Raw genomic sequence first — 25,491 nt, forward strand, 5'->3', positions numbered from 1 at the left:
GAACACTGGGTAGAACCTCGTTTTGAGATGACCGTGCATAGGGTCAATATGGGGTGTATTGATTTGGAATAGAATAACCCAATTTGGCGGGGGGCTTTGAAGCCCCAGCACTTTGTTTTAAAAATCATGTAAAATCAGCCGTTATAAGCTCCCCCATAACTCTGAAAGCACCTCTGATCCCCCGCAGGAAAAGATCCTGGACACGCCCGGTGGTATGTGTATTCAAACAGTTCTTTTGTTCTCTTTCTGTCTTATGCTAGGATATTGATAAGCTGAGTGACAAAATGAAGAGATTGGGTAAGCTTTCATATCATTATCTCCAGTCATTGGGCTATTCCATATAAAATCCACACCCTCCCTGTGGAAGATTTTGGAAATACCTTCCACAGGGGGAGTATGAATTTTAAATAGAATGACCACTTTAGCAACTCGCCCTCCCTCAGTGGAAGAGTCTGGATGAATCTTTCTCAGAGGGTGTATGAAATTCAAATGGAACTGCCTAATGTGTTCGTTCCATTTGAAATTCATACTCCCCATGTGGAAGATATTTCCAAAATCTTCCACAGGGGTGGTGTGTATTTTAAATGGAATGGTCAATTGTTCTTAGGCTGATCCAGAGCATTTCTGGTACATCTAAATGCTAGCAACAAATCGATTAGATATCGGCAGTCGTTCTGCAGATCAGTGATGGATTCCGTCATATCATTAAAAATGCTACGCTCCAAGCAATTGCTTTAGAATGATATTCCCTTTGGTCATACAATACAGCAGTAATATTTTGATTATGTGATTTTTTTGCTAATTTCCACAGGCATCTCAATTACAGTACCTCCTCCTTACGGCGATGAAGTAAAAAAGACAAATCAAGCCAATGGTTGCCTCATCAACATCAACAGAGGCAGAAAGAACATCTACAGCATGTTGATGGAAAACACAAAGGCTGAAGATCTGTCGCTCGATTCTGAAGAGACATTTGTGATGCTTTGTCCTACCACCTCTTTAGCTGTCAATAACGATGCGCATCACTGTCAGCTGAAACCACAAACCGGTAGTAATGAACAAGCATTCTTATTTGATGCTGGTCGCTTGAGATGGAAAAAAGATCCAACTAAAGTACTGGGATATCGTGTTTTGGGTGATGAGTACGGTGGGCTGTACCTCAAGGAGGAAAAACCAAATGATGACGGGCAAAAATTTGTCTACAACAAGAAGACCAACAGGTGGTCTGTTGCAGTGAAGAAGAATAGCAATTACCATCAATATTACATCATTACTGATGAAGTAGATGTTGGAGGTTCTGTCTATGTGAAGGATACAAACAGCAGTTTTTGCCATTACAGCTTCCCCATGGTTTCAACTGCTAAGCCGGTAATTATAGCAAAAATGATAATGATATTAAGACAAAAATGCGCATATTTTGGGTGGGCTTTGTGGGCGCGAGCCCCCCAGTGTAAAAGCAGGGGGCAGTGAAAAGGAAAGCCCGTAACCAGGGGGGCTAGGTCAGCTCCCCCATCCCAAAATGACCAAAAAGTCACATTAGCCAGTGGGGTTTTTTATGACTTTTTGGTCTAAAAAGTCAAAATTTTGGGAAAAAAGTCCACTTTCAAAGTCTGCCTCCCCCCCCTGTAGTCCAAAAAGGTTCAAATTTTGAAAAAAGTCCACTTTTTCAAAATCAGCCCACTCAAATAAATCATGCGGGTTACATGCCTGTCGTCAGTCGATCATCACCGACCTCATGGGCAAGGGGCAGCCTATTTATTTAATTAATAATCACACAAAGAGGTACGGGGCAACCTACTTTGTTGCAAACTCTGCAGTTGCATCAGCAGATAGGCAAGGTCTGCTTGTTCTCTGTTGACAAAAGAGCGTCTTCAGTGAACGACTCTTTTCAGAGCCACCAGTAGGCAAGGGGCAGCCTACATGTCTCATTCTTTTAGTACTTTGTCCTGTTAGTCAAAGCTTGACAGTTCTAAACAGTTACACACCTGCTAAAAACTTACTAATTGTTAAAAATTGGGATATTATATTTGAAATCAACACTCCTCCTGTGGAAGATTTAGCTAAAGTCTTCCACAGAGGGAGTATGGGTTTCAAATAGAATAGCCAATCAGGTAACTTCCATTTGGAATACTCACTCCAGTTGTGGAAGATATAGGTTAAGCCATATACAGGAGGGAGTATGTGTATCAAAATAATAAACCCTAGTCAATTCCATTGGAAAAACATACTCAACATCTGTAGAAGACTTTTAAATCTTCCACAGGGGTATGCAGATTTCAAATGGCACAGTCCATTCATAGAGTCAGAGTAGCTGCCAATCAAAGTAACTTTATTTAATATTTTCCAGGCTACGATTGAAATCGAATTCGACAAAACAGCAGCAAAGACACAACTGGCACCAATCACTGTTTTTACCACTACGGAGTGCAACAACACATCTTCTGCAAGTATATTCAGGGTGCAACAAAGTCAGATTGCCACAACTAACAACAAGTCAGAATTCCTGTGGAACAACAAGCTAAATGTCCCCCCTTCAACCACATTCACAGCGCAAGTTCCTTTGTTTTCAGAAGACAAAGTAGAATTTGGCCCAAATGAAACCTTTGAAATAGGCAAATCTAAAATAGCATCAAAATCAGAAGACAAACAATGGAGCTTGGATACCCCAATTACTATAGGCCCATACACTAAGGTTACATTAAGTCTGGTTGTTTGGCAAGGTACTGTAGAGGTTCCCTTTAAAGCAAAAATCATACAGGGCGAGTACAAATGGATCGAACAGGGGACCTATACAGGAGTTAGTGGTATGAGACTTGAAGTGAATAGAAATGAAGAGGCACTGTCCGAGTGAATATGTTAAACAAATAATCGGCGTCTTTGAACAAGCTCATTAGGAATGTTAATTTCAACTGTGGATTTTGTTCATTCTGAACAATTTCTGGTAACCTGATAAAAACAAAGATTTTTACTCGCATTTTAGTGATGTTTCACCACTACACTAGTGGTTTTGTCAGACTGATAACTCGTCACATCAGACCTTTTCCTTTTATGGGACATAACTCTCTAAACAAGGACAAGGGGCCTATGCACTCTAAAACATCTTTGGCCAGCTCTTCACGCCCTCAACAGCAGTTCCTGTTGCCCATAAAAGGAAACAGTGATGTGATGAGTTAATTTGCCAGTCTGATTAAACCACTTGTGTAGTCGTGAAACGTCATAAAAATGTGAGTAAAAATCTTTGTTTTTACCAGGTATTGTTCAAAATGAACAAAATCGACAACTAATGAGTGTGATGGTCGAAATATAATCACGAGATGAAAGATGGGTTGTTCCATTCCATGAGCCAGAACTTAAAAAGCCATAATTTACGATCTTTTAAAATAATTTTAGTCCAATTTTGTTCAAACTTCTTTGTGGGCATATTTGTTTACACTTGTCCCAACTTACACCTAATTGGATGTTATGAATTCGGCAGAGTGACAAATTGAGAATTTTGAGCAAATTGAGTTTTTGTATGCTTATGATTATGTTTCAGGTTATCTTTTATTTCCACCAAAAATTAATGGTAAATCTTACTCACTGACGTAGTTATTGAAATTTTGATTTATGCGCCGTGAAATTGGAAAATCATACATAAAATATAGGCCAATATTGTTATTTTTGCTTTAAATACTTTTTTTGCTAAATATTACAGGGATGACTATTTATAACTTATATAGCAAGTTAAGTCTATATAGCCTTAGGACAACCAGTAATTTCTACAAAAAGCCCCAAATCAAGAATGTGTGCTATGGTTTACACATAGTTAAATGCGTATTTAACCTCTCTGCGCAGTGGTAGAGACATTTTGGATACAGCATAAAGCCGAATAGCTGTTAAAACGTGTTTTGAGGGATATCGATTATTTCAGAACATGCAAGTATTACCAATAATTCGTGTACATTCACTTCTATAGTATATATTTCAAATGAGTGCTCACAAATGTTCTAAAGGACCAATGGAATGGTACCAAGATTTTCAAACGCTGTTTACTCAGAGCAGCAATTTTGCGTATTCGGCACTCTGCCGTGTTCATAACGATATATGTGATTTAGAGATTATACCCCTTCATCGTGGGGCAGGAGAAGCTGAATCACAATGAAGGGATATATGTGACGTGTCATGTCAAAAGGAGACACTTTTGGGCAGGTTATCAATTTTGAGGTTTTTACATATCTTAAATATAGAGATATTTTGCTCCACAACGCCGTTTTCCCCAATGAAATCGGACATTCCTAAGCGAAGATATTGAGTTCGTAAGTTATGGTATTATAAAATTGGAAATTGAGATATCGGCCTTTAAAAATATTACTGACAATGTTGAGAGTAGGAATTACCTTGAACAAAGTCTCAAAAAATACAAGATGCCAATTATATTCCGGTCTGAATCTATCAGACAATATTTTAAACATTAATAACATCACAAATTCGCAACAAACCCAAATTGTGAAAAAATCACCCCGGACAGATTTTTGGCTATTTCTCCATTTACCATCCTGCCCAAAAGTGTCTCCTTTTGACATGACACGTCACATATTCTCTAAATCACAAATATGATCCCCTGTTAAGAAATATGCACCCTAGAGATGAGAAGTCTCGCGTGGAAACTGGCGAATCATCGCATTGAAGAAGTCATCCGACTTGGGTGACAAAACTGTCTAAGTGAGTAGAAATTTTAGATTGGCCTACATAACTGGGAACTTAATAATTTACTTCACAATCCTGACAAATTTGTTTCAAAATGATAAATGTTGTGACCATAATTCGTCCTTGCATAATTGAATATGATTATAGTTCCGCAAGCCATACAAATGTATCAAGTGCATGTCGTATTATCTGTGCATCATTGCACACCATGGGGAGATGGCCCGCCCTTGTTTAGAGAATTTAATCACTTCTTGTTGACTCCCATACAATGTGAATATAATCTTCTCATCTCCTGATGTTTTGTTTAGGCCTGTTCGTAACATCGAATTTACCGCTTGTCATGTTGCACTTTAATTCTATCAAATTCAACTACGCGGCAATGTAACTCTGGTAAAGTTTAGTAATACAAACATTTATTTTGCTCTGTGTGTTCTGACAATGTAAAATCACAATAAATTTCATAATTGTAATTCTGATCTCATTGTGTTTGTTACATGTTAGCCATTATGTCTCCCGCTCATTATTCCTCTTTCTTTGTGGGACTCTAAATCCGGTATCTCTCTCTGCCTTTCCCTCAAGTTATTCCCCAGGTTTTATAATAACATAAACAACAAAAGACACATCATTTAATTTACATACAATGCTGTGTTTTTATTTCCGATATGCAAAAATAAGTTTATAACAACTATAACAAGGCTTGTTTCTTTCCATCAACATAAGCAAAAATAGTTATTTTGTTATTTTTGTTTTTACATTAATACAACTTGACAAAAAAAAGTAATTTGTACAAATATATATTTTATACATACAAACCAGTCAATGTAAAGCCTAGAATTTTTTTTTCAAGTTTGATCAAACTTTCCAAGGGTCCTGGTGTATAATTTTCAAAAAGGGGTGTTTAATAGAGGTCATTTTGGGGAAAAAAATGGAGGGGCATTTATTACAGGATAAACAGTATATCTGCAAAAATTATAGCAAAATTTAGATTTTAGTACCAAAATAATCCTGAAAGCACTGGAGGAAACATACGATTATGAACTTTCTTACCATGTCACCTTCGACAATATCAGGCCAAAAAAAAAAGTTGTTTGTTTGTCCTCCACCGCCCGCTCCTCAGATGAAGGCCTGACCAATATTTTGTTTTTTTCTATTTTGTTTTTTTTTATAAAAATAAGTAAAATTCAATTTTTTTCCAGATTTGGAGTATCTCTGGACCTCTTTCATGATTGAAAATTTAAAAAAAGTCCACCAAATCATTAAAAGACTATGACATGAACACAAATTATAACTTTAACTGCATATCAAAGAAACAAAATGTTGGTTTTTTTTAAGTCACCATGAATGATTGTAGCATTTAGCTCTAGCAAGGTCCAGAAATATGCCAAATCCGAAAAGAAAAAAAATTTAAAAAAAAAAAAAATCCGCCCGCCCGCCCGCACGTCCTCTTTCAAAGGTGTGGAGGACAAACAAACAATTTTTTTTTGGCCTCATCAATGAATTTCTTACCGTGTAACTTGGCACTTTTTATCCCAGTATCAGTAATGTATTACATATAAAAAAAAATACATCAAATATTCAAGAAATTAAGAGCAAGGACTGAGTAGGTGGCCAGTAAATAGGTTTGATGTATTGGGCTGTTCCAGTTGAAATCCATATACCCCCTATGGAAGACATGACTTTAATCTTCCACACAGGGAGTATGAATTTCAAATAGGGTTACTTAAATGGGCGACTCCATTTGAAATCTTCACCCCCTGTGTAGGAGATTAAGGACATGTTTTCTACGGGGGTGTATGAATTTCAACTGGAACAGCCCATTTTGCAAACTGTGACAAACACTGTAGCAAAAAGCAGTTTTTTTTCAAAGTCGGAAAAAAATTATTATGTGTTGAATCACACAAAGCTTTAATAGTTATTTATTTGAAAACATGATGTTTTGAATATATCACAAAATATCATAGGTTTTTAGCAAAGGTGATGAAATTGCAACCAATAAGCAGCACTTAATCCCCTCCCTGCAAATTGCCAATAGTAGCTAGGGTTACCAAAGTTATGAGTGATTGTTTTCCAAAGCTATGAGTGATTGTCTAATTTTAGAAAAAAGGAAAAAATTGTATAATTTGGTTTTAACATTTTTAAAGAACAAAACAGTTTCAATAAAACCTTACCAGCTCATGTGGTCATATTGTAAGAGAGCCATTCCTGACTGCCCATGGTACACAACATAATTATTGTTCCTAATAATGCCCCATGAGTGTGAAATTGTTCAAAAGGAGGGCATTCATTAGCTTAACCAAATATGACTCCCTTTCAGGATCAAATACAAGATACAAGATGGCGGCACCCACAACACACATCGAGTTGTCTGTAAATACTATCAAATTACAACTGTAAGTGCATTTTTTATGCAAGAATGTGATTATTAGACATGCAACCAATGCCCATTTTCTGCTTACTCTTATGATATGGGCTTTTTGAGTCTGCATTTTGGTCACATTTGGATTAAAAATAATATATGGGGGCGTCTAGTAGAGTGAGGAAGTTTATTGGGGAAAATACAGTAGTCTTGTTTAATTCTGCAATAATATACAAACAGAAATATGCTATACAAAGAATTTACAAACATCACATAGAAAAAGTTAACATTATATATAACTGTCATAATTAACAAGAAAAGTCAAGGCTCTATTTTAAGTCAACCCTTAATATGCAAATTCATGATTGTATTTAGGGCAAATAATGAGTGAACAGTTGTGAGGCAATTGACTCTAGCAATGGGCTATTCCACTTAAAACCCACACTACCCCTGTGGAAGATTTTGAAAATATCTTCCACAGGAGAAGTATGAATTTCAAATGGAATGAAGAAATTAGCAGCTCCATTTGAATTTCACACACCCTTTAGGAAAGATTTAACCTGAATCTTCCACTGAGGGAGGATGTGTTTCAAATGGAGCTGCTAATAATTATGTTCATTCCATTTGAAATTCATACTCCCCCTGTGAAGATATTTCCAAAATCATCCACAGGGGTAGTGTGGATTTTAAATGGAATAGCCAAATTTTCCGTGACTCAATTCCATTGAATTTGTGCAGTGACTTCAATGACTTGACTCATGCTAAAAATTAGGCCACATATATTCCAATGGAAATCTGCTATACCCCTGTGGAAGATTCACAGAGGGAGTATGTTTTTCAAATGAAATTGGCTGGAGTTAATTATTTTGAAACATGTGCAAGTGAGGGAAGCATGTAATATGTTTGAGCCAGAGATAAAAATACTAGTTTGCACCCGACGTCACCTGTCAATCAAACTCAAAAACGATACATTGTCATGAAAAAAGTCTTATGAAAGCACAGATATTAAATCAAAAACTGGAACTTATGTTACATTAATGATTGATTTTGCACCTTTAAACGTACAAACCATCTGAAAAGTTAGGTCTCAGCAAAGAAACTTTCTTTCCTAAAAGCACCATGTAATCAATGCTTGAAAATGTTACTTTTTGCCTTGTAAAAGTACCAGCATTTTTTCGCCATTTTCTGTTATTCCTTTTCTTTAAGGAAGGCACCAGATGAATCAACCTTCCTTTTACGCGCTATGAACCAATCACGGGTCCTCTTGGTTTGATTGACAAAAGTCGTCAGACGCAAACTAGTTTTTCTTTAATTCAGTCTCAGATAATTATAAAATCACATCATACATGATTCTTCCTTATTCATCAAAAATTCATTCTTAAATTCACGATCATTGCACATCCAATGTTATGGAGGCCATCTTGGATGCGCAGGGATGGGAACGTTTCCATTTATGGGTAAAGTGCCCAGGAAGTGTTAAGAATATTATTGCTGCAATATTAAGCTTATTGGTTTTATCCTGAAAAGAATCGGAAATATTACATACACCAACTAAAAGCACTCTTATCTGTGGAAGATTACCCAGCAAACACAACCTGTGTTTTATAAATTTTCTAAATATTTGTTCTTATAGAGTTTTAAAACTTTTCAATACCATTAAGTTACAGGTTACAGAGCCCCTGATTGGTTAATTACATGATATAATCATATCAGCAACCAATCAAAACAGAGCTTTTAGATTCTCTCAGTAATTTTAAGCTTAATTCCCTTCAGCCCTACTGACTATTCTTACCACATCTCTGATTGGCTCAATACTTGATAATGCCCTCTTTGTAGCCAATCAAAATGGTTCTTATTGTTGACCAACAGTGGCCATGGGGTTACTATTTCTAGCAACTGATCACTATGATTCTACAGTGATTCTTTAACACTTTTTATTACTTAAAACATCTTTTCTCTTTTACAAAAATTGTGTCTTAATATATAAATAACAAACAACTCTGTTAATACAAAATTTATACTTATTAAATAATCAAATACGTATGAACAACACGTTTACATGAAATATCGAACAAATAAATAAAGTATAAATTGGCTAGTTTGTTGCATTCAAATATGAGGCAAAAAAGTCACAAAGTATTGCTTACACACAATGGGCAATTCCAGTTGAAACCCATACACCCCTGTGGAAGATATGACCCTATCTTATTCTCCTACACAGGTGTAGATTTCAAATGGAGTCACCCATTCAGGTAACCGCATTTGAAATTCACACTCCCTGCGTGGAATGTTAAAGTCGATGTCTTCCACAGGGGGTGTATGGATTTCAACTGGAATAGCCCCATGAAACGTTTACATAGCCATATAAGACTATATTAACAATTCCTTCACTCATGCTGCATAAATGCAGCAACCGAAAAAATCCCAAATTTTATCTCACGGCTCATGGCAGCCATCTTGGATATGCAAATGAGGGAAAACATTTTCTACTACAATTACTCATACACATTTCAAATGATTGTTCCTCATTATAAATTTTTTAATTCACCTTTAGTGCACATCCCAAGACAGCTGCTCTGACCAAAAACATATTATTCCAAAAAGTTATATATTAGTTCCCCTAGGTTATTTGGAAAGAATGCCCGCATTAGCGCACACAAATTTGATTGTTATGTATCTGTTCCCCACGTTTTTTTTTAGAAAAACTGCACACATTAATGGGTGAAAAGTTTGATTGTAACTAAAATTTTGGCCAATATTTAAGACACTTTCATAGTCCTAAACTCTTGATAATTTTATGATCCCCTATTGGTGTAAAAAATATGACCTCACCATATTTTTGGTGTACACAAACTATGACCCCTCCCACCCCATATATTAATGACCCTCCCCTTCCAAAGAAACTGACCACCTATAACCAACTATTGTCAAATTCTCCCATAGCTGGGTAACATAGGCAGGACTATATTATAAAACTTTTTAAGCTCGGAATATGATTTGATATATTTCAATCTGTCAAGAGTAGCGTACTTCATATTTGTTACTCACAAAAATAACAAAATATAAATTCAGATACAAACAAGCGATAATCTGTGTACCCAAATCTGTGTACGAAATCAAATACATCAAACTTATATACTCCCAGATAGATCAAACTTAACTCTCTCCACGCAGGTGTCGACTGCAGACGACAAGTTTTCAATTTTTTTTAATTCAAAAATTAATAGTAAAATTTTATGATCAAAGTTGGAATCAGCATGAAAAATGCACTAAAATGAGTACAAAACAAGCCTAGTATTTCTTGCGATAGCTCTTATTATTTCAAGAAAATATCTCTAAACTTGGACTTTTATGTTGAAGCCTAGGCTGGCATGCAAAGCATTAAGAATTAGGACTAAGGTATGTTTCATCTTACAGACCAAATAACATTTTGGTAATTCAAACATTTAGTGTTTTCTAACTTTAACACAAGAAGATGATCAATGTACTGAAAATGAAATACTTGTATACAAAATGATACAAGTGCACGTTCAACATGAAAATCATTGTGTAATTCTACAAAAAACATATTTGAACTCTTCAAACATCAAATTAGGCCAAGTAAAATAACTTTATATTTCTTATCCCTGCATGCTTCCATTGATCTACACAGATGAGTACAGACACAATCTATTCGGTCACATCAATCGTGGTGGGGAGCAGTTTCTTTGCTCAACTTGAGAATAAATTGGGCTATTCAGTTGAAATCCTTACACCTCCTATAGAAGATATGACCATAATCTTCCACATAGGGTGTGTGGAAATCTACACCCCCTGTGTGGGAGATTAAGGTAATGTCTTCCATAGATGGTGTATTTACAGTTCGGATAAAAGAAACACATTACGGTAGTTTATTTTTCCTTGGTTAGCCCTATTACAATTATTTCACACATAAAAAAATCAAATTTATCTAAGCAACATTAAAAGTGTACTATGATCTGACAGTGTGCAACATAACTCAAATATTATGCATTTAAATCTCTTTCATTGTTGTGTTTCTAATATGTGATGCAATCAAGCAAAATCAGTCAGAACTCTGAAATATTAATTTGTTAGTTTCTTACAGGATAGTAAAAAGCATTTACAAAGCTGCATGTTGCCAAAAACCCCATTGAAGTTAAACAACCAGTTCCAAAGATATGAGTAATTGAAGAAGTTCCAAAACAACAGGAAACAAAATGAAATATTGCCTTCGTTTGGCTATATCTCAAAATCAATATTTCCGAGTTCCGACTGATTTTGCTTGATCGCATCACATATGCTTTGCAAAAATAGAGGATGAAAAAAGAGTAGAGCCTGCAAAGCTTTATTTAGTTAATACCTAAAGAGCTTGAGTGAGACCTATACAGAGATAGAGAATCTTGAGTTGTTTAAGTTAATACCCGGTTAGTTTATTTATTAATCAAATTATGAAAATTAATAAATCATTGGCTAATTCAACATCTAAGATTCTTAAATGTGTAAATTTACACTGGATTCTTTGTGGATGGCCACATGTGCCTCTAAATAAGAATTTATTTTTTTGACAAAAATAATGAAAGGCAGACACAAGGCAGCCTTTGGATATATTGGGCTATTCCAGTTGAAATCCATACACCCCCTATGGAAGATATCACCTTAATCCCCCACACAGAGAGTGATGATATCAAATGGAGTCACCCATTCAGGTAGCCCCAGTTGAAATTCACACTCCCTATGTGAAAGATAAAGGTCATGTCTCCATAGGGGGTGTAAGGATTTCAACTGGAATAACCCATTTTGTTCACGGTCATTAAACCTGGTGGGTGGCAGGACCCATCTGCTCCCCAGACCTGAATATATTTAGATGCAAAATATGCTAATAAGGTACAAAATTTGCATAATATATGCAATTTTATGAGTCATGTCAGATTACAGCATGACTTCTGGACTTGCACTGTGTAGATATAAAAACCATTAAAAGAATATCAAGTTACAAAGCTTCCTCATATACAACTTTCAATTCATTACTATATTCCATTTTTGAGTTATCCACATCTACACCGTGTGTGATTTCCACAGAATCACGGATATTAAAATTATTACATGTACCGCCTTGGGTGAACACCTCAGATGTCATTTCAACAGGGCTAGAGTTGCGAGGTGTCGTGTCAATGATGGTGTCCCCCTGAGTGGGCACCTCTGATGTAATTTCAACAGGGCTAGTGTTGCCAGGTGCGGTGTCAATGACGGAATCACCCTGAGTAGACACTTCTGATGGATCTGGATTGCCAGGTGTTATGTCAATGATAGAGTTCCGTGGTGTTGTTTCAATAATTGAGTTTCATGGTGTATTCTGGCTGCTGACGGAACTTCGTGGCGTAATGTCACCACCGCTGATTGAGCTACGTGGCGAGCGGTCATCTCCGGAGCTGCTGTTGTAGTTCCTATCGCTGTCAGCGCTACTGGAACTCCCAAAACTGGTTGACTTTGTCATTCTGTTGCTATTCTGGTTACCACCAATAGAGGGCGGTACAACTTTGAAATTAAAAATTGGACAAACTTCGTCCAATTCAGAGGATGATGATTTTTGACCGAGCTCGCAAAAAAGTTGCTCCAGTTTGGTCTGGCGTTGCGAATCGGTTTCGGCCAGAGAGAAGCTAGACACTGGACGGGTCCGTGGGTTCTGGTAGATGTCACCCGATGTAGGATAACGGAAGGAAGTGAAACCTGGATAGAATTGAGAAAATAATTTTAAAAAATTAGTCAAATATAAATAAATTTACAACTAATATGTCCTAACAGACAAAGTGCCTCCCTATAGCTGAGTCTCCTTGGCACACCCCAGGTGACAACCTAAATTTGGAATGCATCAAATGTCTCATGATTTTGACACATGTATGTTTAAGTTCAACTTAAGAATTTACCAATGTTTGTAGGTACATACCTATATGGTATATTTTTTTATGCAAAATCAAATCACATAATATACGAGGGGGTATCAAAAAGTGTTTGAAATCACCCAGAAGTGAAGGAGCTATATCAATGAAATTTTGTCAGTGTAATCACTGGTCCTTATGTACACTATGGTGCAAAAATGGTCTCATAAGTATGTTTACTTTCTTTACAGTGGCGCAAGATGTCAGTACCTGCCTATGTAACACATAACCAGCAAGATGGAGAAAATTGAGGCACAAAGAGGGATTAAATTCTATTTTAAGGGTTACAGTGCCCAGAAAATCTATGATGAAATAAAAATTCCTTTACCAAAAATCAATAGTACCATATGACAATCACCACTGTAGACAGGTTTCATTTTATTATAGATTTTCTGGGCACTGTAACCCTTCAAAAGTAGGATCTTAATCACGCTGCTACCCTCAGTTTTCTCCATCTGGCAGTTTATGCACGGTAACAGGGGCAGCAGGTTACTGGCATCTAGCTCTACCTGTAAAGAAAGTAAACATACTTATGAGCCCATTTTTGCACCATAGTGTACATAAGGACCAGTGATTACACTGACAAAATTTCATTGGTACATTGTATAGCTCTTTCACTTCTGGGCGATTTCAAAAACTTTTTGATACCCCTCGTACCAATGTCAGAAAGATGACTGACAATTTCCATAATATAATATCAACATAAGTATTATGTATCACTAGATTTCTCAAAACAAATAAAGACAAACTGCGTTTCTTTCAATGAGGTAGAATCAAAGAGTACGGGCTCCCCCATGTTTGTGTGTTGCTCATGGAGACCACTTAATGTAGGCCTACCTCCAGATTTGTACCTGTTTGGTAACTTGTGATAATGAACGTGTATTAAAGTTAATGCGTGTAAATAAATATCGCACAGGCACCAACTGCGCTAAAATACTATATTTGCCTTAATATCATCAGAGCGTAGTGAACAACGCTCCTTCTCCTGTGAGAAAAACATCGTTCAATTTTGAGCACTTAGCAGTGAATGCTGGAGGTACATTAAATCATAGACCATTAAATGGTCTATGATTAAGTGGCTTCCATAAGCAACAAACCAAAATGGTGTAATATTGAGTCGCTAATCTTTGAGTATATTATCCTTGGGTTTTCAGCCATGTCAGGTTATCTTAATCCCAAGAGAACTACCTGCCGATTGGCCAAAATGAATATTGTGTCCAATTTTGAACGAATCAAGGAGGGTATTAATAAGATCATCCGCAAATGCAAGTTTGATCATAAATAGATTAAAGCCTAGGCCTAATTTCAAGTTATTAACCAATCAGAAATGCTGTTAGATGACCAGTAGTGTCCAGGGGCTTAATATTTTTAATTTTGTAAAATGTCGTCTGCTAACAAGTTAAGTAAAATCAATTTGTAATTTAACCTTATTATCAAAATGCAAGTTACGCACATAAGACAAAACACTATAAATACACAAATACTACAACAGTCATCATGCCAACACATGGGTATACATATCAAAGACACAATATAACATGCTATATAACACAATACAGGGTTACTATATCTATATATTTTGCCATGCAGGGGCAAGTCAAAATGATCAGATTTCACTTTCAAATGTGACTACATAGGTTAAGGAGGGCATGAAGAGCCAAAACATTTCTGATATCTGTGTTTAAGGGTTAAATATACCTGATATTTACTGTACATTTATGAACTTCTCAAGGTCCAATCACCACCGGTCCATGCCGGGGGGGGGGGGCACTGGAATGTACAGTAAACATAGCAAAACATGGTGACAGTTGTCCTTCAAACTCAGATCTTTGAAATGTGTTTGGCATTCACTAATCCAGCATAGCAGACAAGTCATAAAATTGATTGTTAGATATATCACAAATGGGCTGTTCAATTTGAAATCCACACACACCCAATGGTAGACATGACATTAATATTTCACACAAGTGGTGTACTTCAAATGGAGTCACCTATTCAGGTAACTCAATTTGAAATTCATACTGTGTGTGTGAAAGATTATGGTTATGTCTTCCACAGGGTGTGCCTGGATTTCAACTGGAATAGAGCATTTGCTGATGGGTCTAGACATTGATCTTGAACAACAGACAACAGTGGCGATCATGTAAAGAACACAGTCAAATTCCATGTTCAATTTCATTACATGCATTATGGCGTTGATATCATGCAGACCTGCAAAACAAATGGTGCATGTACATTATTTTGATTTCTCCTGCACATCGTAGTCTGCATTACATACTGACGTATCTCAAAAAGGTGCCTTGTGTGATCTTTCGAATGTAAGTGATAAATAATTTCAAGAAGTTTAAACTGACTTTCAGCACCAAAATTCACTAACCTTGAATTTTCGATGTGTGACACACATCCTCATCAGAAGAAGTCCAAGATGTTGTGATGGACTTGCCCAAGGATGATAGAGAGTTCCCCCGTTTGGAGGAGGCCATCCAGATCAAGAAGAAATCGCCAGAACTAAATCGCGATCAAGGACTGGAATTGCCAATCTTATACAACGCCCTCATTTGACCAAGATGTTGTGATGGACTTGCCCTTTTGTTGACCACTGGCGACTCTTGGTCGAATGAGGGTGTTGTATAAGATTGGCAATTCCAGTCCTTGATCGCGATTTAGTTCTGGCGATTTCTTCTTGATCTGGATGGCCTCCCGCACTAAACGGGGGTACTCTCTATCATCCTTGGGCAAGTCCATCACAACATCTTAGGACTTCTTCTGATGAGGATGTGTGTCACACATCGAAAATTCTAGAATAGTGAATTTTGGTGCTGAAAGTCAGTTTAAACTTCTTGAAATTGTGTGATCTTATTATCATTGTTGTATCTGATATTATTATTCTATATAGGCTTCTTTTTTTATGAATGGAGATGAAATTAAAACATAATAATATCTCAAAATTAATATATGAAGTTAATTTTACTGTGTATCTTTTTTAAAATTTTAACACTGTATCTAGCTCATCACAATTAGATGACAATGATAAAAAAATCACACAAGGCAGCCTTTTGAGATACGACAGTGTGTGAAATGGACAAAAAATTATCCAATATGAAAGATTTATCTTTATATTACTCAGGACCATAATTATTAATCCTAATTTTCCATTCCATTCTCTTGTACAAGCCTAGCCTTTAAGCATGCATACATGATTTTTGTTCCAAGTTATAAGAAATCACTCATTTTCAGATTCTGACATCTTTGAGCCAACAATTCAAGCATAGCATGCTTCACAATGCATCAATCATGCTTCATTAGGACACTTACTGCTATACTGTGGCTTTAAACTCCCAGGGAAACATACCCATTGCTATAGAAAACCAAAACACAAATCGGGTCTTAAGATGTGACAGTAAGACATAACAGGACATGCAAAGATCAGTAGCCCTGGAGAAATGGGTTATTCCAGTTGAAATCCATACGCCCCCATGGAAGACATGATTATAATCTCCTACACAAAGAGTGTGAATTTCAAATGGGGTTGCCTGAACGGGTGACTCCATTTGAAATTTTCACCCATGTGTGGTAAATTAAGGGCATGTTTTCCATAGGTGTGTGTGGATTAGTCAAAATGTTGCACTATTATGCTGGTCCATACTTTTTTTGAGTCGCATTCAGAGGCTATGGTTAAAACTACAGCATATATTAATAGAACAAGTCACATTAGTAGGACGGTGGAATTCACAATAAGTGATTCTATTGATAAGGTTTTCACCAAACTGAAGTCCAAATTTCACACATTTTGTAAAAATTTTGCAAAATTTGGCCAAAAATCTGGGCTTCTGGTTTATAAATGGGTCCATTTTTGGTATAAATATGGGTCCATTTTAAAATTCCTCAGAGGCACATCCCTACCCAAACCAAACTTGAGTACACCCCACTGGCGAAATCGCTCGCCTCATGCACATTTACAGCCCTGCATATATACTTTGCATTTGATTCATGCAAAAGTGGTGTGTACACAGCCTTGCAAGAAATGTGGTTATATACACAAAAAGGTCACATCTACGAGGCTACATGAATTTTGATGCTTTCGTGCAACATTTTTGACAAAAGCTTCTAATGGCGTTGAAATTTATCTGAGGGATTCAGATACAATAGTGTTGTTAATGGATACTGAATACACATGTGACATGCATTCTCCACAGCAAATATGTGATGTGATCAAGCAAAATCAGTTGGAAGTCGGTTATATTCATTTTCAAATACAGCAAAACAAAGGACAACAACTTTTTTGCTGCCCATTGTTTGGAAACACTTCCATCTGTTTGTATCTTTGGAACACAAGGTTCAATAATCAATGGCGTTTCCTGCAAAAGGTAACTTTGTAAATGCTTTATACATTCATGTAAAACACTGAAAATTGAATATTCCGAACTTCATTTAGCTTGATCACGTCACATATATGAAGCATATCCTGGGTTTACTTTCAGAGTTATAGCTTTTTTAATTTGGACAAACTTGGGTTAAAATTGGATTTGTAAAAACAAATCAAAAAAAATGCATTTTCAACACCACCAAAAACACTTTTAACACCATTAAACCTTTATCCAAATATGTTGCACAAAAAACTTCAATAGGGGCCTTTTCATGGCCTCCATCTGTCCTGCATTAAATAAATAGAATTTAGCTGCAAAAATAAGCAAGGTACAAAACATAAAATTGTGGGAGAAAAATATTATTAAACGCTTGGCAGTGAAAACATGCATTTGACAGAAATAAATACACAAAGGGTATAACATGCAAAGAGGGAGGGAAACTGTACCAGGCATATATAGGAACCCTATTATATTCAAGACACCCCAGGGGTGGGATGGGGTGGTGGGGAGAAGCACTGTGTTGTAAGGTGTATGCCAAAGCCAAAAAAAAGTGAAGCATTCAACAGCTTCAGTAACTTTGGCTAGTAGGACATGAAAACATACAATGAGAGAGCTGATGGTGACTCTAAACTGACAATGGGTTGTTCCGGTTGACATCCATCCACCTCGTATGGATAACATGACCTTAATCTCCGACAGAGGGAGTGCGAATTTCAAATGGGTGCCTTTATTTGAAATTCACACTCCCTGTGTGGGAGATTAAGGTCATGTCTTCCATAGGGGGTGTATGGATTTCAACTGGAATAGCACAATCCTGCATGGGAAAAAATGGCATGGTATGGCATGTTGAGGGTTAGTCTCCTCAGCCGCCAGTTTGAGTCCGCTTGCTCTCCATATAAATTGTCTGCCAATTGTAACATATAAACACAGTTTCTTGTGTATGTCTGAGTTTGTCGGAGGTCAACTCCATGTGACTATCATCACAACTCATGAATATTAAGAAGCTGATTAACAGTCAGTTCCCTATTGACAGGTTTGTTACAAGTCATGTTTGATGATGGCTGGGAAACATTTCAACCAATCAAAAAGGACTTGTCATGTTATCATTGGCAGTCGATCTGTGTTTAGTGAGCGGAACCAAAGCGGTGGTGGTGGAGACAAGCTGACTACAGTGTTTTATTCCTGGGTGAAAAAAAAGCAGCATAAGTTAGGCTGTTGTAGCATGCTAAACTTAAATAAGGTATAGCATTCTGAAGCTGTGGTTGTATTTTTAATTGTGGGTGGAAAATGGCTATTTTAAGGTGCTAAGCTTACAGAAGTAATGGCATGCCGAGGCCCTGACTGCGGTACATGCACAGGATATATGTTTCATTTTGTCTCCATGCAAGTATTTATTAGATGGAGAACAATCTCTTGGACTTCATGTGACCTTTAAAATAGGTCAGAGGTCAAAAGCTTCATAGGCACCAAATAAAGAAATAGTAGAAGATGATACTTGGAAAAAAATTAAAATGTATTTCTCCATGCAAAATAGGAAGAAGTGAACAACCTCTTCAAAATAGGTCAGAGGTCAAAGGTTGCCATATAAGCATCAAATAAAGAAAAGAATGCAAAATGAAACTGTTGTTCTTTTCCATGCAAAAATGGATGAAATGAGTTACCTCATGACTAAGTATGAGCTATATAGTACCAAAGGGTCATAGGTCAACATGCCATGTATACGTCACATGATGATGGCCGTGGGGCATCATCCTCGAGGGCGGCATAATCAATCGTCGACACGCAGATGTCTGAGTATAGCCTTTGCCTTCCCAAAAGTGATGCAGCGTAGCGACCTCTAGTAGCAGGATGGGTGCGTGGAAGATGATGGGAGAGTTATATGTGACAAGCAAAAAAGTATTGTTATTATGGTTCCAGAGGGAGGAGGGGCTCTTTGTGGAATGGTGGCAGATTTGGGGGTGCATTTTCAAGTGCATGTATAAAAATCTAGAAAAGTGCAAATTTTTCATTGATTTTTAGTCAAATTTGCAAAAAATTTCAAGAATTGGGCAAATGTACTCTAATTTCAAGAATTCGGCAAAAATGTACTCTAATTTGGAACAGATATAATAAATTGAATTTCTTGATTTTCAAAGAGGATAACATGAACAATATCACTAACACGCGTGTCAGCAGACCTGGAAAAAATTAGGAATTCAGGAATCTCTCTGCCAGGAAATTCTATGATTTGGAGGGTAAAAAATAAAGAAATACATAAGGAAAATCTCTAATGCTGGAGGGAAATTATGTCATTTTGGAGGGAAATTCTACACGATTTGCAGGGAAATTTTTTCCAGACCTGTCTTTGATACTCAGATTTTAAGGTGGCCTAACATGCAAACTTTTTCCATGATGTATATACATCAAGAAGTATCATAAAACTATGTAACAATACTTTTTTGTATCTATTGTTATGAACCATGCAACATATTAATAGACTACATGAGAATGTGGGAAACAATGGAAATGGTTTATTCCAGTTGAAATTCATATACCCCCTATGGAAGACATGACCTGAATCTCCCACACAGATGTAGATTTTAAATGGAGTCACCAATTCAGGTAACCCCATTTGAAATGCACACTCCCTGTGTGGAAGATTAAGGTCATGTCTTCAATAGGGGTGTATAGGATTCAACTGGAAGAGCCCAAAATGAATGGGATATGAATGCAATGGGTTATTCCATTTGAAATATGCTAAATATGCCTACAACTGTGGCAGATTTTTTTAAAATGTATTCCACAGAGGGAGTAAATTTTACAAGTGGAATTTGCTAGAGTTAACTATTTTGAAGCCCATACATATATGGCTTTACCTTCCACAACTGGAATGAACATTTCAAATGGAAGTTACTCAATTGTCTATTCTGTTAGAAATCCATACTCCCTACGTGGAATTTTCAAGTTCTCACAGGAGGAGTGTGGATTTCAAATAGCCCAATTGATTTCTTGTACATTTAATAATCAAATTCATCTTATAATTAATGCCCAACAATAAGCACCACGGAATATCAAGCACTGTACCAAACTATTTTGACTCCTATGATAATCTGATGTTGACAGTAGGCCTACTAATAATAAAATAGCCCTGTGCGATACTGGATTGTCGCATCTAAGCGCCAAGATAAAAAAACCCTGTGGAAGCATGCTTTGGAAGGAGATATTAAAAAGTTAAAAGTTAACGTATTAAATTCAGATCATGCATTCTGAAAAGAGAACAGTTTAAACACTATTGATTACAAATATGAGCTATAACTCTATAAGGGATAGCGTCAAATTGAACCCAACCACCGGTCGACTGCCTGCACCTGTTCTTTTGTTCTGGACAGTAGTCAAATCCCCAGCTCTACCAGAACGCTGCCAGGCAAACCAGCGGGTGTGTTTTGGAGCCATCCCTAACACATTATTCAAAGTTCTATTACTAATATGTAGTACATAAGGCAACTAATGGTGAAGTCAATAAGAAACAGTCATGCAGGAGCTGGAGCTAAGTCTAATCCATAGAGTATAATAGGATACATTTGGGTATAATGGCAGTGGTAAAATGTAGTATATAATGTAGTAAGCTATATTACCAGAGTGAACACAACAGGAAAACAGCCATACTAGAGCTAGAGGTAAGACTAATCCATAGAGTACAATAGGATACATTTGGGTATTCGCTGTTGAAGTGACGTAATGATTGGATTAACTACCAAAGCAATAGATGAATACAATTTTTGAATAGATCGCCCTGCACTACTAGCAGGTTGCACTCATCACCTGTGTATGTCTGCAATCATAGATTGAATAAAATACCGCTCTTTTCAAAAATACTTATCTTACAGGTGCCAGTGATCAGCATGATATGAATATTCTATAGAATTACGGTCCAGGTCTTTATTGCTGTTCTTTAACATCTATGGTTCAATGCATAGGTACTGTGTGAACGTTGTAGTGTGATATAGTCCAAATTTTATTCATCTATTGCTATGGTAGCCTTACGTCACTTCTACAGTGAATAGTAGGACTGGTAAAATGTAGTAATAATAGTAAGCTCTAGTACCAGACTGAACACAATTGGAAAACAGCCATGCAGGAACTGGTGCAAAGACTAATCCAGAGATTAAGATATGATGAATTTGGGTATAGTGGCACTGGTATGTAGTATATAATCTAATATGACAGTGAAGACAATAGGAAACAGCCATGCAGGAACTGGAACTAAGACTATTCAATGGAGTAGGTACAAGAAAATAAGTTTGAGCAAAAGTTACATGTTGTGTATCTAGTACCAAAGTGAATATGGTTGGGAAAAAAGCCATGAAGGAGCTGGTGCTAAGACTAATCCATAGAGTACAATTATATATATTAAAGTGTGGGCATTACCCACGACAATGGTAATTATGTAGTATAATCTAGAACAGAGTGAAGACAATGGGAAAACAGACATGCAGGAGCTGGAGCTAAGACTATTTAATGGAGTATGTACAATTGAATATGTTTGGGTATAACAGCATTGGCAACATGTAGGAGAGTCAGAATATGTGGGTAAAGTTTAAGTGAAGGCATTAAGACTTGGATTAAGACTAAGTTAGATTACAGCAAGTGTGTAGCTATTAACAGCAGGAGGCAACTACAATACAGCTTGTTTAAAACTAAATTAGATTGGTGATTACAGCAAAGGTTGCTGATTACAGCAAGGGTAGCTGTCAACAGCAGGTGCAAGGTCAGGTGACACACAAACATTCTCAAGTGAACATGCGAACCAATGGTGCTAATTTCGAGGAGACAGGATAAGACTACAATAGGTTGCTGATTACAGCGTAGTTTGCTGATTACAGCATGAATTGCTGATTATAAACAAATGTTGCGGTTAATACCAATGATGAAGTGACACAAGAACAATCTCAGACTGATGGTGCTGTAAGGCTGGTGCTAAAGACTACAATGGGTTGCTGGTAACAGCAGCAAACTGCTGATTAGTTACAGCAACAGCTGATGTTGACAGCGGAAGGAAAATACAGGTAGTGTGACACATACAGGATCATGGAGTACTACAAACACTGACACAAGGAGCATCCCACTAGACATCCAAAACCAACATCAAAAACACATTTTTACCTCGAAAAAACATAGAAAAACACCTGAAGACTTGTTCCTATACAGGGGTGCCGAATTCCGCATGACCAAAACTGCTTTGCACAAGATCTGGTGGCGCCTCGACTACCACCACTGGTACCGTCTTTTTCTCTTCTTCTTCTGTGCATTGTATCAATGCATTCAGCTCTTCTGCAAGTGCTTGAGATGACGGGGATTTTTGCGTATGTGTTGCCTGTGTCGTTGACAAGGACTCTGTAGTACTGTTGTTAGTTTGTATATTTTTATTGGTTTTTGAGTTAGTAGTAGGTATAGGACTAGGATTATTAGGAGGGCTCTGTACATGTCCGTTAGCAGTACTATGATTATTGTTCAACCACTGCGAGGGGATCCCTCCCCTGCTTTTGTACACGTATGCGTTTTTATTGCATAGCGCTTTTTCTGTTGCAGCTATCTTTGGATCTTTGTTGTGTAAGAGGTTATCGACAGCTTTTTTGAGACACTCGTCGGATGCCGATCTCTTGAACCTTCTGTCTCCTGGAAGTGAAGTATGGAATGAATGGTAAACATGCGAGACATTTTATTACAGGTGCATACAAATTCCAATTGAATGAACACAGCTTGACATAACGTGATAATTTTTTGTGTACACTGTGTGATGTACGTCAGCATGTGCGACTGTGCGTGGGTAATGCGGAAGTGAATCCAACCATGCCAACGCACTTGTGATTGGTTAGTATTGTATCCAAGGTCGTGCGTTCACGTTGTAGTTGAAATACGATCGAGGTTGGATCGAATACAGCTGTTGAAAGCTGCGTTCATTCAATTGGAATTCCCACTGTAGTGCTGCTCAATCATCAAAGCATGGATTTTTGCAAACATTTGGAATGCATCTTATGCGGCTTATGGAATAAAGCCATACAATTCCTCAATGGCATCTTGACAATAGGCTCATTGGGCTATTCCATTTAAAATCCACACCCCTCCTGTGGAAGATTCTGGAAATATGTTCCACAGGGGGAGTATGAATTTCAAATGGAATTAATAAAGTAACCAATTCTATTTGAAACTCACCCTCCCTGTGTAGAAGATTCCAGTTGAATCTTTCTGTGAGGGTGTGTGGAATTCAAGTGGAACTGCCTAATGTGTTCATTCCATTTGAAATTCATGTTACCCCTGTCAAACATATTTTTAAAATCTTTAACAAGAGTAGTGTGGCTTTTGAATGGAATAGCCAATTTTTTGTATGCTTACATGAGCATAACCTAAAACCTAAAAAAAAACATTAGAAAAAGTATTCATAACATTAAGACATGGTAAGAAAGGGTACACTGTCCCTGCTTACTGAGTAAGGTCATACTTTTTGTCTTGATTCTTGATTGAAGCTTAACATTTCATTATCTGAAAGCCAAATCACTAAATCCGTAACAATAATACGCTGGCGATGTTACGTAATAATCGGATTAACTACCATAGCAATAGGTGAAAACAATTTTTGAATATACCGCACTGCACTGATACGTTCACGCGGTACCTCTGCATTGAACCATATCATACTGATCACTCGCACCTGTAAGATAGTATCTTTGAAAAGACCAGTCAATCTATGATTACAGACATACACAGGTGATGAGTGCAACCTGCTTGTAGTGCAGCGCGATATGGTCAAAATTGTTTTCACCTATTGCTATGGTAATTAATCCGATTAATTATGTAACTTCGCCAGCGTATAGTATCCAAAAGTAAAACCAACCATTTTTAATTCGCCATAGAAGTAATGATGTAACGGGATTAATTACCATAGAAATGGGTTTACAGTTTTTTAATGTATTGCCCTGCACTATAAGCAGGCTGCATTCATCACCTATGTATGTTTGCAATGATAGATTGACAACAATACATTCTTTTCGAAGACACTAATCTTACAGGTGCGGGTCATAGCAGCTGAAGGGAGTATCCCATTATGCTTTGCGGTATCATAATCGAACTGAATGTGCCATAGAAAATGTACACAAAATCCCTCACTTCAACTTGAAATTTCTTGTGTAAATCAGGGAAGCTTAGACTTTTGTTTGCAAAAATATGACCCCTAAAGTATTGTGAAACTATCCATAGCTCTCAATATCTAAGCGGCTCTTGTTTATATTTTGTATACATTTGCTATGGAGCATGCAGATGCATGATGATGGGATACTCCTTTCAGCTGCTGTGGGTGTGGGTAATCAGCATGATGCACAAATTCTATAGAATTACAATCCAGGTTTGTATCACTGTACAGCGTTCTCGGATGAGACAGAAAAATTCCACTCGTAAGTGAAATTTTACTATATTGCTCGTGTGAATAAGTTTTAAATTGTTCTACATTATACTGTACATTCAAAAATAGTGTAAACACATTACTTTGGTAATTAATCCCGTTACGTAACTACTTCTACAGTGAATATACTTAAATATCTTCAAAAGTTTTCAACATAAACTCTCCAAATTTGGTTAACAAGATGTCATACACTTACTATGCCTAGCGGTGTTCTTATCCCGATTTGGTCTGTACTTGAAGCTTTTGGTCTTGCGCACAAGCGACTTGCGTGCATGGAGGGCGTTCTTCATGATGATAGGTTTGTCAGCATCAATCTGAGCTTCTGCTGCGATGTGTTCAAAGAACCCTGATTAAAATAAAATAGTGAATAAACAAATGATTATATTAGAGTCTGTTCAATATTTACATTGGGGGAGTAGGAGTTTTAAGAGGGGTAATCCGATTTTTTGGGGGGGAATTGAGGAGGGAATCTGTATTTTTTACTTGAACCATGAGAGGGAAATGTTAAGTTTTAAATGGTGAAAAGGGGGAAAATAAGGAGGGAATCCGAAAACTGAGAACAGACACAAGGTGGAATACGATTTTGTTCTGTAAAGTGTGCTAAGGCTTGTGGATCAACGTTTAGGCATTGTGCCTATGCGTATCGCACCATATAAATCACTGCGCTTTTTTGCCACATAGTGTTGACTTCACTCCGTGCATCGAAGTCTG

At 37.0% G+C, this 25,491-nt stretch overlaps 2 protein-coding genes across 6 annotated transcripts in view; one reads left to right on the forward strand and one right to left on the reverse strand.

Annotated features, from left to right (window-relative positions):
• Positions 1-5,162, forward strand: part of LOC140145915 (uncharacterized) — a 35,167-nt gene extending 30,005 nt beyond the window's left edge. For both annotated transcript variants that reach the window (XM_072167638.1, XM_072167637.1), the window contains 3 exons: positions 261-297; positions 812-1,368; positions 2,348-5,162. In XM_072167638.1, coding sequence (XP_072023739.1) covers positions 261-297; positions 812-1,368; positions 2,348-2,851 — 1,098 coding nt within the window. In that variant the 3' untranslated portion in view covers positions 2,852-5,162. The remainder of the gene's footprint in view (positions 1-260; positions 298-811; positions 1,369-2,347) is intronic.
• Positions 5,163-5,836: 674 nt separating this feature from the next.
• Positions 5,837-25,491, reverse strand: part of LOC140145917 (pleckstrin homology domain-containing family D member 1-like) — a 116,334-nt gene continuing 96,679 nt past the window's right edge. The window contains exons 11-14 of one of the 4 annotated variants that reach the window (XR_011858149.1): positions 24,977-25,126; positions 19,007-19,182; positions 16,294-16,336; positions 12,705-12,769 (exon numbers count right to left, since the gene is read on the reverse strand). Coding sequence is in view for 3 of the 4 variants with exons in the window: in XM_072167639.1 (XP_072023740.1) it covers positions 22,525-23,000; positions 24,977-25,126 (626 nt within the window). In the remaining variant the exon portion in view is untranslated. Of the gene's footprint in view, positions 12,770-16,293; positions 16,337-19,006; positions 19,183-22,487; positions 23,001-24,976; positions 25,127-25,491 lie in introns of all 4 variants that reach the window. The other 3 variants (XM_072167639.1, XM_072167641.1, XM_072167640.1) reach the window with 3 other exon arrangements.

Source organism: Amphiura filiformis, chromosome 2 (assembly GCF_039555335.1).
Source record: "Amphiura filiformis chromosome 2, Afil_fr2py, whole genome shotgun sequence".
Taxonomy (NCBI): domain Eukaryota; kingdom Metazoa; phylum Echinodermata; class Ophiuroidea; order Amphilepidida; family Amphiuridae; genus Amphiura; species Amphiura filiformis.